At 43.2% G+C, this 18,057-nt stretch overlaps 1 protein-coding gene across 2 annotated transcripts in view; it reads left to right on the top strand.

Annotated features, from left to right (window-relative positions):
- Positions 1 to 18,057, top strand: part of TP73 (tumor protein p73) — a 109,555-nt gene that overhangs the window by 23,461 nt on the left and 68,037 nt on the right. For both annotated transcript variants that reach the window (XM_063145376.1, XM_063145375.1), the window contains exon 2: positions 10,214 to 10,459. In XM_063145376.1, the coding sequence (XP_063001446.1) occupies positions 10,214 to 10,459 (246 nt within the window). The remainder of the gene's footprint in view (positions 1 to 10,213; positions 10,460 to 18,057) is intronic.

Genomic DNA, 18,057 nt, shown 5'->3' with positions numbered 1-18,057 from the left:
GATAGTGTGTCTCCTCTGAATGAATACTTGGAGGCGGTAATGGGCTGGATGAGGAAAAACAAACTGAACCTGAATCCAGACAAGATGGAGGTGCTTGCTGTCAAGGGCTCTGACCTAGGTTTGGCTTCACTCCCCCTGAAATATTGTGTTTGCAGCTTGGGGGTGCTCCTGGATCCATCGCTCCAAATGACAGCTCAGATAGATGTGACGGCCAGGAGTGCTTACTATCAGCTTTGGCTGATATGCCAGCTGCACCCCTTCTTAGAGTCAGAAGACCTAAAGACAGTCGTGCACGCGCTGGTAACCTCAAGGCTTGACTTCTGCAATGTGCTGTACATAGGGCTACCATTGTACCTAGTTTGGAAACTTCAACTAGTTCAAAATATGGCAGCCAGGTTGGTCACCAGGGGTGAGCATAATACCCCAACATTAAAATCACTCCACTGGCTGCCAATTAGTTTTTGGGCAAAGTACAAAGTGTTGGTCATTACCTTTAAAGCCCTACATGGTTTGGGTCCAGGTTACCTGCAGGATCGCCTTCTCCCATACTGTCCGCCCCGCACACTCAGGTCCTCTGGGGAGAACTTACTTCAGTCAGCCAAAACTAGGCCGACATCTGTTATCCAGAGGACCTTTTCTTCTGTTGCCCCCAGATTGTGCAACAGCCTCCCAGAGGACGTTCGTAAAATGAACTCTCTCTGTGATTTTAAGACAGTTTTGAAAACTAGCCTTTTCCGGCAGGCCTACCCAGACCCAGATGAATGTGAAATCAAGTATTTTTAAGATGTGTTTATTCTTGTACTAATGTTGTTCCCCGCCTCGATCCAAAGGGAGAGGCGGGTAAGAATTATTATTATTATTATTATTATTATTATTATTATTATTAAATATAAAACAATAAATATACACAGCTAAAAACAAAATAAACCATGAATCAAGTTAAAAAGTTTGACAATGTATACAATTACCTAGAGAAGTGGAGGGCTTTTTCTCATTCTGAGGTTTACAAGCAGATGTTGGTGAGTCATCTGTTAGTGATGCTCTAATACTGGATTCTCTGCATTGAGCAGAATGTTATACTACAAGGCCATTCTGAGAAATATATATATATATATATATATATATATATATATATATATATATATTAGAATAATAGAATTGTGGAGTTGGTAGGGACCACAAGGAACATCTAGTCCCTCTGTAATATGCAGGAAAACAAATTGAACCATCCAAGAGGCTGTCCAGCCTCTTTCTTCTTAAAATCCTCCAGATATGGAGAACTCACAATCTCCTTAGCGAGACTGTTCCACTGTTGCACAGATATTACCATCAGGAAGTTTTTCTTTATATTTAATTGAAATCTAGGTAGATGTAACTTCTACCCATTATTTTGGTTCCTAATTTCTGTGGCAATGGAAAATAGTTCTTTTTTTAAAAATATTTTTATTTATTTTCTACACTATATAAACATACAACATTACAATAGTAATAATAATAATAAAAAGAAAACATCAAACAACTGCTACATGCATATTGAATAAATGTTGAGTACATATATGTTAAGTATTACCTATACATTATCATACTACAACATAATCATTCTTAACATAAAAGTGCACCCCCCACCTCGGGATCTATTCCTGAGTCCAAAATCTGATCGTTTCTTCTGCTGGCGGTTTCCCACTTCCCTTAGTAAACACGAATATTAGGAACTGTTTCCAGATTCCTTCAAACTCATTTATTTTAGTTACGCCTTTTCTCCACTTAATATTACATGTCAGTTTATCATTAATGGCTATATCCCATACTTCTTTATACCATTCTTCAATAGAATATTCCCCTTGAATCTTCCAGTTCCTAGCTACCATCAATCGTGCTGCAACCAGCAAACTCGATATCAGCTCTATAGTTTCTTTTCCACACTTTATGTCTTCAAATAGTGACAGCAATGCAATCTTTGGTGTTTGTTCTATTTTCATTCCCACTATTTCTTCAATTTCTGAAAACACCATCTTCCATAATCTTTGTACATATTTGCATTGCCACCACATATGTAAATACGTTCCTTTTTCCCCACAACCTCTCCAATAATTTGCTGAATGCTGATCATTTATCTTATTCAATCTAATCGGGGTTAGGTACCACCTCCACGAAATTTTAAAATAGTTCTCCTTTATTCTCACTGACAAACTTCTCAACACTCTTTGTTTCCATAGTCCCTCCCATCTCTGTCGCCCTATTTGTACCTTCAAATCTGACTCCCATACCATTTTCTCTGAGTTCTCTCTAAACTCCTTTTCTAACAATATTTTATATATTTCACTCATTAACCCTTTTAAGACTATACTACCTCCTTTACCTTTTTCCTTATTTGCTATTAACTCTTCAAACTTTGTCATCTTTCTGCAAACTCTATTATCTTTAATCCACTTTTTATTCCATTGTTCTAATTGCCCATATTCTAACCAAGATAATTTTTTCTCCTTTAACAATTTTTCCATATCTTCTCTTGTTTTTATATCTCTTAAACAATCCTTTAGTTTCATTTTTCTTTTCTCTTTTAATATTTTACATAATCTACCCTTCAGATCCTCTGGGAAATTCTTTAACATTATTATCGGTGCTAAGGGAGAGTTGCTCGGAAGCAGCTTCCCTTTAAATTTACTCCAAATTTCCCATTGAGTCCTCAGGAGTGGATTATCTATACTTCCAACCCACTTTCTCCCTCCATCTTTAAAAAAGACATTGTCCAAGCTCATCTCTACATTACTTATAGTTTTTTCTTCCATCCAATGTTAATCTCCTACTCCTATAATTGCTTCTACAATATGTCTTAATCTATTTGCTGCGTAGTATAATTTTATATTTGGGAGACCCAATCCACCCTTTTTTTGGCTTAGATACCAATTATTTTTATTCACTCTTGCTCTTTTTTCTCCATTACAATATTTATTAATAATATTTTGCCAACTTTTTATCTCAGTTTCTGATATTTTTATTGGTAACATCCTAAACACAAAATTAATTTTAGCTAAAATCTTCATTTTTATTAAAGCTATTCTTCGAAACCAAGATAAATTTAATCTTTTCTATTTCTCCAATTTCTCTAACACCTCTTTCTTTAACCTCATTAAATTCTCCTTTTCAAGATTCTCTAAATTTTTTGTAATTTTTATTCCCAAATATTTAATCTCCTCCTTAACTCTCATTTCTATTCCCTTATGTTCCCATTCCTTTTCTTCCTTCTTGGTATAATTAAACAGCATCATCTCTGATTTAGACCAATTTATTCTTAACCCTGTAATTTCTTCAAATTCCCTCAACTGATATTTAATTCTTTCTATTTTTCTTATTGGGTTCTTAATGGTCAATAAAGTGTCATCCGCAAACATATTTAACTTTATTTCCCTTACCTCTCCAATTCCTTCTAACTCTTCATCCTCCCTTAGTGCCTTCACCAATACTTCCATAACCATTACAAACAGGACCGGCGAGAGCGGACATCCTTGTCTTGTACCTCTTCCCAAGAAAGCAGGGCCATCTTGACATGACCAGCCCCCAAGGGGCGTGGCCTTGGTCACATGACTAATTCTATATTTCCTTTTACATAGATGTCAAGTATGAAAAAGCCTATAGCTACTGGTCCAAGGCAAAGATAACATGAACATATTCTAATTCTTAATTTTAAAGTTCAGTTATATTTAACACAATTATTATTATTATTATTTATTTATATAGCACCATCAATGTACATGGTGCTGTACAGATTACACAGTAAATAGCAAGACCCTGCCGCATAGGCTTACAATCTAATAAAATTGTAGTAAACAATAAGGAGGGAAAGAGAATGCAAACAGGCACAGGGTAGGGTAAACAGGCACCGGGTAGGGTTTAACACAAAAGTATCACATGCAAGTGAAATGACCCAAAGTTATTTCCTTGTCTAAAAAGTTATGTAGGAACAATGAATGTACACGGTGTAATATGTCATGTGTTGCTGTTCATCTGAGGTTGTATTTACCTAATTTTTAGACCTGCTAAGGAACAGATGATTATTATGTCCTGATATGTAAAATCATACAATTCCAAGAGGGTGTACTTTCTTTTTCACATGACTGTGCATGCTTCCCAGCCAAGATCTTACTGAATGTAAACAAAATATTAAACCCAACTGTCCCCATGTGCTCAGTATCAATTGTTGGATAACCCCCCCCCCTTTGAACTGGAAATCTTATACTTTTATAATGAGACATATCACTGAGAAAAACAAACCAAGATCTGAGCAATTTTTAAATGAGGAAAGGAATCACATAAATGAAGAAACCAGTCATCCATTAGGATTTTACCATAGCAGGATTGGGCTGCTGGCTTCAACCTTTTGTAGTCAAGTTTAACTGGGTAACTGTCAAATAAAGTGCAGTCAAAATCTCTATGCTCATGCAAATAATAAAATAAAATCCAAATAATTAATTCCATATATATTTATATTGCATGTACAGATAATGATGATGATGCCATCAGTTCCAAGAAACAATAGACTATGTAACAGTAGGATGTAAAATTCCGGCAGGAATGGACTATACAGACAGATCCAATACAGCTACAAAAATAATTCACCGATAATTTGGTCATCAAATTCAATCTCATCAAACAACCTACACCATACTATACGCACTCACCCGAAAGAATTGGAAAATGCAAATCATAAAATATACTGGGACAGAACAATTCATATGGACAAGACAATACCTTGCAACCGACCAGACATAATGGTCATAGACAAAAGGCAGTCAAGTTACTCAAAGGCAGTCAAGTTATTGCAGCACCTGAGGAAGAAAATCCCGCAAGTGCTTCTGACCCTCCCTAATAATAATAATAATAATAATAATAATAATAATAATAATAATAGATCAGATTATGAAAATATATGTACACCCAGTGGAAGGAAAAAACTCTGGCGGCTGCCACCGAACAGGGAAAAAAGATTAGGATAAGGCAAAACAAATAAACAAAACCATCCCACCTTCCGCCCCCCCCCCCCCCGGCCTCTTGTGGCCAGGTGAGCAGGAGCAGACCTGGGCAGCCAAATCAATCTGCAATGAAAGGGTTACTTGGCTGGAAGGGGAAAAACAACCTGCATAATAGCAGTATTATGGTCAGGAGACTTTTCCTTTCACTGATTGACTCAGAGCCCGTCTACACTTGTCTAGATGAAACGTAACAAGTTGGCAGAGATGACGTCAGCAGTCACGTGATGCTGTTATTGTTACGTTTCTTCTGACTTTTAAAACCGTTCCACTTTCTGTTAAAATCGTTTTAAAACTAACAATGTGCCCCAACCTTTCGTTGTATTCAATGCCGTCTTTCAAAGTCATGTCTCGTGACCATGGTCTTTGCTTCCTGATTAGGACAAGTGAGGGCTTTTCTAGGGGAGGGAGAGCTGGCACAACGCGACGAGGGGGAGGGAGGGCGGTGAAAGAGGGGACAGAGGCTTAATTTTTTTAAAAAACCGCTTATCTTTCGGGGCGCACGTGGCCCCTTTAAGACGCTGCAGGGCTTCCCTCGTCCCTACGCGTCGCCCCGCCTCCCTGCCGGCTTATCCCGGCAGGTCTAGCTCAGAGTCACCGGAAGAAGGAGGTTTACTTCAGAGCTAATGAAGAACGTTCTAAAGAAGAGTGTGCCCGGGTAAAACGATAGAAGAAAAGGTATTTCGATTGACTGGGCTCAAGTTGCATTTTGTAACGTAGCAAGGGAGGATGCAACAATGCACTTAAACAACGGTGTAATGAATAGTGTAGATCCTGCCTCGGTCACTCGCAAGCGCGCCTTTTTCTGCTGCTGCTGCTGCCCCTCCTCCTCTGCACAGGCGCAATAGCACGAGTCACAGGGAGTGACTCAGCCGAGCCTGTGCAGGAGTTCTTTACAAAAGGTGTGCACGCCTTTTTCTTGTCTGCTGCAGCTATGCCGCTCAAGGCACCATTTTAGAAATCAGCCAGCCAGACTTGGAATCCGGGATTCTTGCCCAGCTGGTTGGGACATTTCAGAATCTCCTGGAAATTGGGACATTCCTGGTTTTCTGGGACGTATGGTAACCCTACTTCTGTGGTCTGAAGACGTGGACAAGATGCTGGTAGCAGTTCGATACATCACATCTCGTCTCGGCACTTCATGTCATGGCTTATTTGAGGTAGCTGAGGGGGTTTCACTGGGTGGGTCCAGGGAATGGTGGCTGTATCATCACATCAAGGGGTTGGTCCCTGCTGCCCATAAGGAGGCAATGGTACAACAATGCCTTAAAAAGCTCTTGCTAGATCCAGAGGTTTATAATAACTATATCCCCATGAGAGGATCATGACTCAGCTACAGGCATTCTTGAAGGATATAGATTGTCTAGACCCAGACTGGGTTCTGGCTTGGTTATGGAGCGGAATCGGCCTTGGTTGCTCTGATGGATGACCGTTATTGGGAGAGGGGCAGAGTGAGTGTAATTCTGTTTCTATTACTCAATCTCACAGCAGATTTTGATAGCATTAATCTTGATATCCTCTTGGATCATCTCTGTGGATTCAGGATTGGGGATAGCATTTTGCAGTGGTTCTACTCCTATCTAGAGGGCAAGTTTCAGAAAATAGTCTTGGGGGACTTATGTTGGCTCCCTGGCAGACTTGGTACTAATGCTGTTTAATAGCTAAATTAAGCTGCTGGGTGCAGTCTTTAGGGGATTTGGGGCAAGGTGCTGATGACACTCAACTCTATTTCTCCATTATATCTGAAGCAGGAGAGATCATGCACCACCTAGATCACTACTTGCATGCAGTCGTGCGCTAGAAGGCAACTAAGCAGAAGATGAAACCTGATAAGACAGGGGCACTGTGGGGAAGTAATTCCCAGGTCCAGGAATTAGGGTTATTACCACCTCTGGATGGGATTGTACTCCCCATGAAGGAACATGTTTGCAATCTGGGGGTAATCCTGGATCTGTTGCTGTCATTGGAGGCCCATGTGACCTCTGTGGCTAGAAGCACCTACTGCAAATTTAGCCTGGCATGCCAACTGCACCCATTCCTGGACAGGGATAGCTTGGCCACTGCGATCAACGCATTGGAAATGTCAAGACTGGATTACTGTAATGCACTCATTGTGGGCCTGCCCATAAGGCTGTTTCTGATGCTGCAGCTAGTATAGAATGCAGGAATTAGGTGCTTTGCTGTGTGCATATTATGTCTATGTTGAAGGATCTACACTGGGTGCAGGTCTGTTATTGAGGTGAGGTTTAAGGTGCTGGCGTTAGTATACACAGCCCTATACCTCTCAGGACCAGGTTATTTCAAGGAATGTCTTGAAACGGAATCAGTTACCTAGGGAGGTTGTGGGCTCTCCCACACTAGAGGCCTTCAAGAGGCAGCTGGACAAGCATCTGTCAGGGATGCTTTAGGGTGGGTTCCTGCACTGGACTCAATGGCCTCGTAGGGCCCTTCCAACTCTGCTATTCTATGATTCCCCTATACCAACCTCCCTATAAGTGTATGAGAGAAGGAGAATGTGTTCTCTGAAAATGTTTGCAAATCCTTGAACATGTGTTCATGTTTTTAAAAATACACATTTTCATGCTGTAACCTATAGGGAAAATATGCATATTTTTTGCGCATTTCCCCCATTCGTTTTACATATTTTTCCCATTTGCAGAAAACGAACAGAGGTCGCAAATGAATATGGTAAACGAAGGGAGACAAACATCAAGCTGATGTTTGGAGAACCCAGGTGAATGCAGACCAAAGAGGACAGGTGCAATAGAGGACTGCCCTCTGATATCCCTTCAGAGGCATGTCCACTGTAGAGTAGGACACTTAGCCACCCCAGACCTTTCCTGGTGGCAATTATCTGGGAAGCCCACAGTCGTTTTAATTTCCTTCAATACTCTAGAGAGATGCTATGTCAGATGCTGTGGAGCATTATGGGAAAATCAAAAGTATGGGTGGTTTCCCAGCTGCCTGCTACCAGATGCCCTAATGACGAGACAGGGAAGGCATGTGGTCAGATGGCATCAGCAGTAATCCCTGCTTTGGTGCTTGGGCCCAGCAGAAGCCATGGGTGCTGTCTTCACGGTGCCAGGTTGGCGCTGCTGCTGTCAAGCCCCACACTTTTGCTGGTGCAGCGGCAAGTTGCCCTAATGAGGGGAGGCAGCGTGGGCTTTCTGGTGGCCGTTAGACTTGCCATGCCCACCCCTCCCCCTCTCATGGCTTCCAGCAACCAATAGGCACAACCGTGGCTTCCAGCAACCACCCGGGAATGCTCCCAGATTGGCTCCAAGTGAGGACAGACGAGTGGAAGAGCCGGGCTGACCTCACTCTGTCTGGATAGGAAAAGTCAGGGACTTCCATGCATCCATGCATCTTCACCTCTTTGCCCCGAGGTGGCTTCGAATCTGCGGCTGTGTCATCTAACTATTCAGAGCCACCCGGGGGCAAAGATGACATCAAGACAGCCCCAGGTGTTGCTGCTCATCCAGCAAGAAAGAATCATTAGTAAAATCACCAGTTGGGTTTTCTATGTTAAATAGAGCATTTTGAGCAGGAGAAGAGTTAAGCCCATTTCTCCTATACAGTGGTCCTGACCTAATCCCCACCCCCACCCCTCTGCAGCAGCATTGGGTCCAGCTCCAGGTGAGAGCCCCCTCCCTCCTGCCACCAACTGTCACTGCAGAGGCCACCAGTGAGGGAGGAAGCAGCAGCCAGGCACCTCTCCACCGTGCCTGGGTCCAGCTCCAGCTGAGAGCCCCCTCCCTCCTGCTACCCACTGTCTCTGGAGAGGCCACCAGTGAGGGAGGAAGCAGCAGCCAGGCACCTCTCCATCGTGCCTGGGTCCAGCTCCAGCTGAGAGCCCCCTCCCTCCTGCTACCCACTGTCTCTGGAGAGGCCACCAGTGAGGGAGGAAGCAGCAGCCAGGCACCTCTCCATCGTGCCTGGGTCCAGCTCCAGCTGAGAGCACCCCTCCCTCCTGCTGTCACCTGTAACTGCTGAACTTTCCAACTGAGATTGTAGTGCCTGAATTTGCTTTCCTTTTCCCCCTCCTCCTCCTCCCTCCCAATCCCCTTTCCTTTTGTGTCATGTCTTTTAGATTGTAAGCCTGTGGGCAGGGACTGTCCAGAAATACTTTTGTAAGCCGCCATGAGAGCCTTTTTTGGCGGAATGGCGGCATAAAAATCCTTAAAATAAATAAATAAATAAATACAATTTTACAAGAGCGGAAGTTCACGGAACGTCTGCCACTAATGCAAACAGGTTGAACCTCTCATTCAAAGGAGACAGTGACTTAATCACAAAATTTTCAGCACTTCAAGAGATGTTGGGAATAGAGTAGCCTTTCCCAACCTGCTGACTTGCCATTGTGTCAGACTATGGGCTTGTCTATACGGGTTCTTTACCCTGACCTAAATGTGCAGATTTGCATTTCGGGACACATGACGCAGCCGTCCAGTCGCCATAGAGCTGGGTTTTTAACGTGATAACGCGCACATTCGCATTTGCGATTTACCGCGACTTTTTGATCGAAGTCCGAGTTTGCACTGTGTTATACTTACGTGTCGTTGGGGGAGTTAAATCACATTTTGACATGTGGGCGGAGCTTTCAGGGCAGGACAAAGTGATTGGCTGATTTCCCACCTTCCCACCTATCGTGTCCTCCTCTGGCTCCCTCGTTCCTTCCCTCCACTTTCATTTTCATTTTAAATTATATGATTCTCCGGAGCTCCGCAGATAAAGCTTATAATATTAAAACAAAGAGCAATCCCGTTGTCGTATAGATGAGGGCTACAGCTGCAATCATGCCGGCTGTATTAGAGTAAAATTCAATCCGTTCTTCTTTGAGTATGTTGTGCAGCCTTTCTATTGTGGATCAAGCTGAGGAATGAGGCCAGCCTGTCAAGAGTATCCTTTTCTCTCTTTCTCTCTGCACAAGTGCTGGCTTGTTTATTTTGGTGAGGGGGGGGGATGCAAAAAGTGCAGCCACAAGACCGCACAAGGTATTTTCTGTTCCCTACCAGCTTCTCAAGAGAAGCTGCCCCTTTAAGATGCCTGTAACAAGACACCTGGAGTAGTTTTGCAAAAGAGTGCGCCTGAGATTTCCATGTCTTTAAACTAGCAGTGTTATTTCTTTCCATCTCTTCCTCTCCCCCTGAAACCCTTTCCCTCCCCCCCCATTTCCTTTCCTCCAGTCCCAGTTTAATTTGCTGAACAGCAGCATGGATCAGAACACTGACAGCAGAGCCGCCTCCTCAAGCCCTTATAGCTCGGAGCACGCCTCCAATGTCCCAACGCTCTCACCTTACTCCCAGCCCAGCTCCACCTTCGACACCATGTCCCCCGCTCCTGTCATCCCTTCTAACACTGATTATCCGGGGCCACATCACTTTGAAGTGACCTTCCAGCAATCAAGCACCGCAAAATCCGCCACCTGGACAGTAAGTTGCATGCGTTTTTTGCTCCTTGGGGATCTTTTGAATGGGTTTATGCTGCAGGAATCACCAACTGATAATTATACTATGCATTAGTATAGGAGGAGGGAGGAAGCAGCAGTCAGGCACCTCTCCATCGTGCCTGGGTCCAGCTCCAGCTGAGAGCCCCCTCCCTCCTGCTACCAACTGTCTCTGCTGAGGCCACCAGAGAGGGAGGAAGCAGCAGCCAGGCACCTCTCCACCGTGCCTGGGTCCAGCTCCAGCTGAGAGCCCCCTCCCTCCTGCTACCAACTGTCTCTGCTGAGGCCACCAGAGAGGGAGGAAGCAGCAGCCAGGCACCTCTCCACCATGCCTGGGTCCAGCTCCAGCTCAGAGCCCCCTCCCTCCTGCTGTCACCTGTAACTGCTGAACTTTCCAACTAAGATTGTAGTGCCTGAATTTGCTTTCCTTTTCCCCCTCCTCCCTCCCAATCCCCTTTCCTTTTGTGCCATGTCTTTTAGATTGTAAGCCTGTGGGCAGGGACCGTCAAGAAATACTTTTGTAAGCTGCCGTGAGAGCCTTTTTTGGCTGAATGGCGGCATAAAAATCCTTAAATAAATAAATAAATAAATAAATTATAGAACATACCAAATTCCTATACCAAATTAGACCATCAGTCCATCTAGCCCTGTATTGCCCACACTGACTGGCAGTGGTTCTGGAAATTTCCTATCTGGAAATGCCAGTGATTACCCTGGGACTTTCTGAACGCAAAACAGGTGCTATATAATTGAGCTATGGTCCTTCCCATAAAAATAAAAGTGACATTCCAGTCCTCATGGTTTTGAATAAAGGGCTGATTTAAATAGGAATACAGGAATCTGCTTTGCGCAACTGTGGGTATTTGAGTCGCTCTTCCCAGTACTGACTGTGTCCCTTTCACACAGTGCATGGTGCCCCTATGGGGATGGCACACATGGCAATGATGTGAGAGGACATGGCCTTATCCACTGATGTAATCTGGCTTGCAGTTTGCCCCCCTACCTAACAATACTTCTGCACTCCTGCTGTAAGCGAATGTCTGCTACACACCTGGGAGTAATGTGTATAGCACTGCCCTGCTGTCTGTGACTCTCCATCATGAAACTGGGGCAGTGAGACATGGCCTCCAACGCAATGGTGTTCCCTCTAGAGGGCAACCGTTCGCTCTCTCCCTTATAAGCAAACAGCTGTTGCCCATTCCTATGTAACACTGCTCTCGGGGATGCTGTTACTGTGAGGGCAAAGACTGGCATCCACCCTGAACTGAGTGGCCCAGGATCTGACAGGGAGTACAATTATCTTTGTGAAGCTCTTCATGACATGAACCGTAAACAAAATTGCTAATGGCTGCAGATCCAATTGCTGTTAATTTATTATTATTTATTTATATAGCACCATCAATGTACATGGTGCTGTACAGAGTAAAACAGTAAATAGCGAGATCCTGCCGCATAGGCTTACATTCTAATAAAACCATAATAAAACAATAAGGCGGGGAAGAGAAAGCAAACAGGCACAGGGTAGGGTAAACAGGCACTGGGTAGGGTAAAACTAACAGTATAAAGTCAGAACAAAATCAAGTTTTAAAAGCTTTAGGAAAAAGAAAAGTTTTTAGCTGAGCTTTAAAAGCTGCGGTTGAACTTGTAGTTCTCAAATGTTCTGGAAGAGCGTTCCAGGCATAAGGGGCAGCAGAAGAAAATGGACGAAGCCGAGCAAGGGAAGTAGAGGCCCTTGGGCAGGTGAGAAACATGGCATCAGAGGAGCGAAGAGCACGAGTGGGGCAATAGTGTGAGATGAGAGAGGAGAGATAGGAAGGAGCTAGACCGTGAAAAGCTTTGTAGGTCAACAGGAGAAGTTTATATTGGATTCTGAAGTGAATTGGAAGCCAATGAAGAGATTTCAGAAGTGGAGTTACATGGTCAGAGCGGCGAGCCAAGAAGATGATCTTAGCAGCAGAGTGGTGAACAGAAACCAACGGACTGATGTGAGAGGAAGGAAGGCCAGTGAGAAGAAGGTTAAGAGGAGCACTAAGAAGTTGGAAACACTAGATTCAAGCCTTCTGTCTTTCCTGACAAGCCTCCCAAGCCTGGGGTCATCTGGATGTGTTGGACTACAACACCAGCATCCCCAGCCAGCACTACCTAGCTGTGCTTACTAGTGATTGTGGGTCCTATAGTCCAACACACCAGGTATAAGGAACTACTTAGAGATTTTATTATTTTAAGTGGTATATAAGTATTACTTACAAATAAAATATTTAGGGAAGGCTGTGTGTATGAGAAGACTCATTCACATGAGACTTCTCATACACACATACATAGGAGTCCTTGTACTAGAGGGTTCATAATCTGCATGAGATTATGCTCTTCCTACAATGTTACAATTTCAAATGATTTCACCTGCAGTCCTAGGCATGTCTTTTTAACTGCAGTCCTGCATGCATTAAGGTGGCTACAGTGTCATTGACATCTATGGAATTTAAGTAGTTTGGGGCTAAAACCCCTAGGCATACTTATCTGGAAGCCTACTTCCAAATAAACATGCATAGGTCAAAACTGTAATTGTGTGCAGGATCTGAGCCTCTGCCTAGTCTGGGCAGTCAAGGCTGTATTCCCGAGAATAAACTACTTTGAAAGTAAGGTACACTACAATCAATGGGGCTTATTTTCAAATAAGTGTGTTAGGAACAGAATGTCAAACAAATCATCCTAAATCCATCTTCTCAGACATCCCTGGATTGTAGTTGAGATAATGCTCAAGGCTACCTAGTGATGTCAAAGGGATCTCTCCAAGCTGGGAGAGCGGGCGTCCAAATGGCAGATGTGGTTCAATGTAAGCAAGTGTAAGGTGATGCACGATGGGGCAAAAAAAACCAACTTCAAGTATAACCTAATGGGATCTAGCTGGCGGTGACCAAGCAAGAAAGAGATCTTGGGATTGTGGTGGACAGCTCCATGAAAATGTCCACCCAGTGTGCGGCCGCTGTAAAGAAGGCAAACTCCATGTTAGGTATTATAAGAAAAGGAATTGAGAATAAAATGGCCAGTATCATACTGCCCTTGTATGAATCTATGGTACGACCACACTTAGAATACTGTGTTCAGTACTGGTCACCACACCTAAAAAAGTATATTATAGAGCTGGAAAAAGTGCAGAAAAAGTAAACTAAAATTATTAAGGGGCTGGAGCAGCTCCATTATGAGGGAAGGTTACATCAGCTGGGATTATTTAGCTTGGAGAAGAGGAGGCTGAGGGGAGACATGATAGAGGTGTACAAAATTATGCATGGTATGGAGAATGTGGACAGGGAGACATTTTTCTCCCTCTCTCGAAATACTAGAAGCTGAGGTCATCCCATGAAGCTGACTGGTGGGAGATTCAGGACAAATAAAAGGAAGTACTGCTTCACACAGTGCATAGTTAAATTATGGAACTCAGTACACAAGATGTAGTGATGGCCACCAATTTGGATGAGTTTAAAAGGGGGTTGGATAAATTCCTGGAGGCGAAGGCTATCCATGGCTACTAGCCCTGATGGTTGTGTGCTATCTCCAGTATTCGAGGCAATAAGCCTGTGTGCACCAGTTGCTGGGGAACATGGGCGGGAGGGTGCTGTTGCACCATGTCCTGCTTGTTCATCCTTGGCCGATGGCTGGTTGGCCACTGTGTGAACAGAGTGCTGGACTAGATGGACCCTTTGGTGTGATCCATCAGGGCTCTTCTTATGTTCTTATGACTGAACCTAGAGTTTGAACCTTGATACACCAAGTATATCCCCTGGACCACAGCAATGTCTTTCCATTTCTGAGTGTGTGTTTTGGGATAGCGCATTGCTGCCAGCTGGTTTAACAGATGCCTGCATCCCTCAAAAGAGGACAATCCCCAGTCGGTCCTAACAGGCATGATTTGCAGTTCAAGCAAAGCTGCTAGGAAAGACAAACCAAAACATCTCCTGAAAATGCATGTAACAAAATCTAGAGCATTGCTTTTGTTAGGGAAGAGCACACTTTGGGAGCAGTTGGGATTGTAAAGTGGGGAGGAGGGGGGCAGGGATATTTAGCCCTTCCCCTACCCACTGCATCCTTTCCAGGCAAATGTTTGTGAATCTAAATGTCAGAGTTCTGTCACAAGTTCATAGATTTCATTCTATTCAGGTGCTTCTCTTGTTCACACATATTTTACAGGTAAAACATGAAACAAAGTAGAGCCATTTTAGTCCATAAGAAAAATGTCAAAATCCACGGTTGGGCAATCCCTTTATTCAGACTAACCAAATCGGCAGAAAACTGTACACAAAGTTTCAAGATCTCCAGATCTCTTCCTCAAGCAAGATATTACAAACAGCAAGCTAGGGAGTGGGGAGTTTGGGAAGAGGAGGAAAAAGGGCTGACAATGTTGAAGTAATGAAGCCTGTATGGTCACAGTCTTAAGACAGTGGAGCAAGAGGTGTAGACTTAGAGCTCCATCACACCAGCAATTTATTGCACTCTCGCTATGCCTGGTATGTGTTTTTGCAGCATAGTACTCACATGACCTCATCCCTATCCTGAGCTTATCTTTCCTTTTCCCCTCCATTTTCCGTCTTATTTTGGAGCGGGGAAAATCTGTTTTTTTTTCCCTCCATGCGCAATGCAGCCACTCCTCTGTCCCATGTATTGCCGTCGTTGTGCTATATCGGAGCATCCCTTTTTTTGTTGGGTGTGTGTGTCAGAAGGTGGTCTTGCTGACAAAAGAGATGGGAAGGGCAGTTCTCTGCTCAACTGTGAAGGGGGGGAGGGAGAGAGGGTGCCAGAACACCCCACGGAGAAGGTGAGCAAGGCTGAGGCTGCCAGTGCCCGAGACTCGATCCCATTCAATGCTATAGTTCTTACTCCTGAGTAGGCATGTCTAGGTTTCCTGACTTTAAAAATTATTCAAATATCTATGCAATCACATTTAAACAACAAACCACAGAGCAACAACAAAAGAAATCAACACGCCACTAAAACTATGTGTGTGCTCAGCTACACTGTCCTTCTCCCAGCCACATGGCTATGTTATATATATGCTTACTAGCGTGGATGGAACATAGCAGTATGTACAATTCAGACAGACAGACAGACAGACACACACACACACACACACACACACATACTATACTCACCAAAGTGTGGAAATTCAGTTGCAATTCCCTATGTACCTTATAGCAGAAGACTGGAGCCTCCCCCACAGAAGCTGATAACTTAAAGATCTGTTGCTGTTTTCAACCGTTCCCCCTAGTTTCATGAGAGTGGCTACAAACTTTTACATGGCCACTGTGAGTGTCCCAAGTTCATCAGTATTATCATCTATATTCAGAGGCAGTATACCTCTAACTACCAAATTATGAACCTACCCAGGTATTACCATTGACTCTGAGTCCCTCCTTACAGGACTATTATCAAGAACCAACAGCCTGGCTGGAACTAGAAGCAGGGCCTTTTCAATAGAGGCCCCATGTCTTTGGAAATCTCTCTCAAACAAGTATATATTTGTTCATTTTTAAATAGACCTTAAAAACTATTTGTTTCAAACAGTGTTCTATTAAGCATGATGTGAGTCAGATTTTAAAACTACTACTATTTTTAGGTTGGTTTTTTTTTTAAAAAAAAAAAAGATTTTTATTTGTATTTTTAAAACACATTTTAATTGTCATTTGTAAACTGCCTTGAGAAGGCTGTTGCCCTGAAAATAAAATATAAGTATTTAAAATAAATAAAGGCCAGTGGGGTCAAATAACACAGGGTGAATAGTGCAATTGTTTTTGTGAGGCATCTGACTGGCCACAGATCCACTCCATAAGCTATACTTGGGTTTCTTGAGTCAGAACTGTGATGTAGCTGCAGAACAGGCTAATGTGATGTTACGCTTCATTGATAGAACCATTGTTTCTAAGTCAAAGGAATGAATAGTTCTGTTTTATTCTGCATTAGTCAAATCTCATCTGGGTAATCAGTCCAATTGTGGCTGTCACACTTTAAGAAGGATCTAACAAAAATGAAAATGGGTTTAGAGGAGGGCAACAAAGATGGTCAGGAATATGGAAAACAAGTCTTATGAAGAAAATGTGAAGGAACTGGGTATGTTTACCCTAGAGAAGAGAAAATTGATGAGAAACGTGATATCACTCTTCAAAAGCCCAATGAGTTTTCTCAAAGAAAGGGGCAACGATTTGTTGTCTGCTATCCCAGGACATGATCTAAGGGGCTTAAATTACAGGAGGGTAGGTTTTGGTTGGACATTAGGAGACACATTTTGATATGGATTGGACAATGATGTGCAGTTGGACAATGGAGGTGTTGGTAGGCTCTTAAAGCAGAGGCTAGACAGCTATCTGTTGTGGATGTTCTACCTCTGGATCTCCTGCATGGAGCAGATATGATGGCCTCCAAGGGCCTCTCCAACTGTAGGATCATGTGTACACTGAAGATAGAAGACCTATGTCCTTAAGCACCCAGGTGCGTCCATGGACTGCAAAGCCTATTCCTAACCCCTAATTTTTTCACTTCCTCTTTGTCTTCTTAGAACAAAGTAGGAAATTTAAATGAGCAAGATCAGGAATCACTCGTACATGAACTGAGCTTGTAGACAAGTTTCCCCACCTCTCCAAATGCACACAAGCCAGGTTATACTATCAAGAAACTTGCTTGCCACTACACATACCAAGTAATGCCACCAGTCTCCAACAACTAAGATTAGACAATCAATAAACTACAGAATGCCTTCAGTCAAAGCACTCATCCATCCTTGCCTTATCAGGTATTTTTATTCATTAATTTATTACCGTATTTATATCCCGACTTCTTTCCTCCAAGGAACCCATAGTCCTCTTCTCCATTTTATCCTCACAACAACAGCCCTGTGAGGCAGGTTGGGCTGAGAGTCTGTGACTGCCCCATGTTCACCCAGTGGGTTTCCATGGCCGAGTGGGGACTAGAATCCGGATCTCCCAACTCCCAGTCCAAAACTTAAGGTGTGCTATAGAAACTTTGATAATGTAGCTATTAGCATGCAGCAGGAGACATAGATGGCTTGGAAAAGAGGGCTTTCCTATTGCATATTAAAAAATAATAATCAGGAAATCATAGTACTGAGCGTCATCACACAGGGGAAAATCACAATTGCTTACTGTTGCTTCTCTGCCAGCACATTTGTCCCTCATTACTTCCTTTTTTAAAAGAGGAAGTAAACAACCTGCACTGTTTTGATCCTGCTGCTTGTCCTGCACGCAGCAGGAGATAGTGGCAAATAAATTGTACTTAGTAGCGTGGTTTTTTGTCGCTTGAAGAAAGCTAGAAGGGGTGGAAGGCGCATGGGACGCAGACAATATCGTAGGAGTGATGCACAAAAATCTGTGAGTGCCAGTAACGAGCGTGCAATAAAACGCTCATCTGATGGAGCTCATTATATTGTGTACCATATAGAGTCTGAAACTAGCTCTGCCTCAAAGTCCAGACAACAAGGGGATCATAGCATTAGCATAAGAGTAGTTCAGATGATGTGCTGCTTATGAATGAAAACTAAGTGTCTGCCATTTCTAAATTGTAGTTCATCAATACTCCCAG

The sequence above is a fragment of the Elgaria multicarinata genome, chromosome 20 (assembly GCF_023053635.1).
Source record: "Elgaria multicarinata webbii isolate HBS135686 ecotype San Diego chromosome 20, rElgMul1.1.pri, whole genome shotgun sequence".
NCBI lineage: Eukaryota > Metazoa > Chordata > Lepidosauria > Squamata > Anguidae > Elgaria > Elgaria multicarinata.
This window is presented reverse-complemented; position numbering and strand designations above follow the sequence as displayed.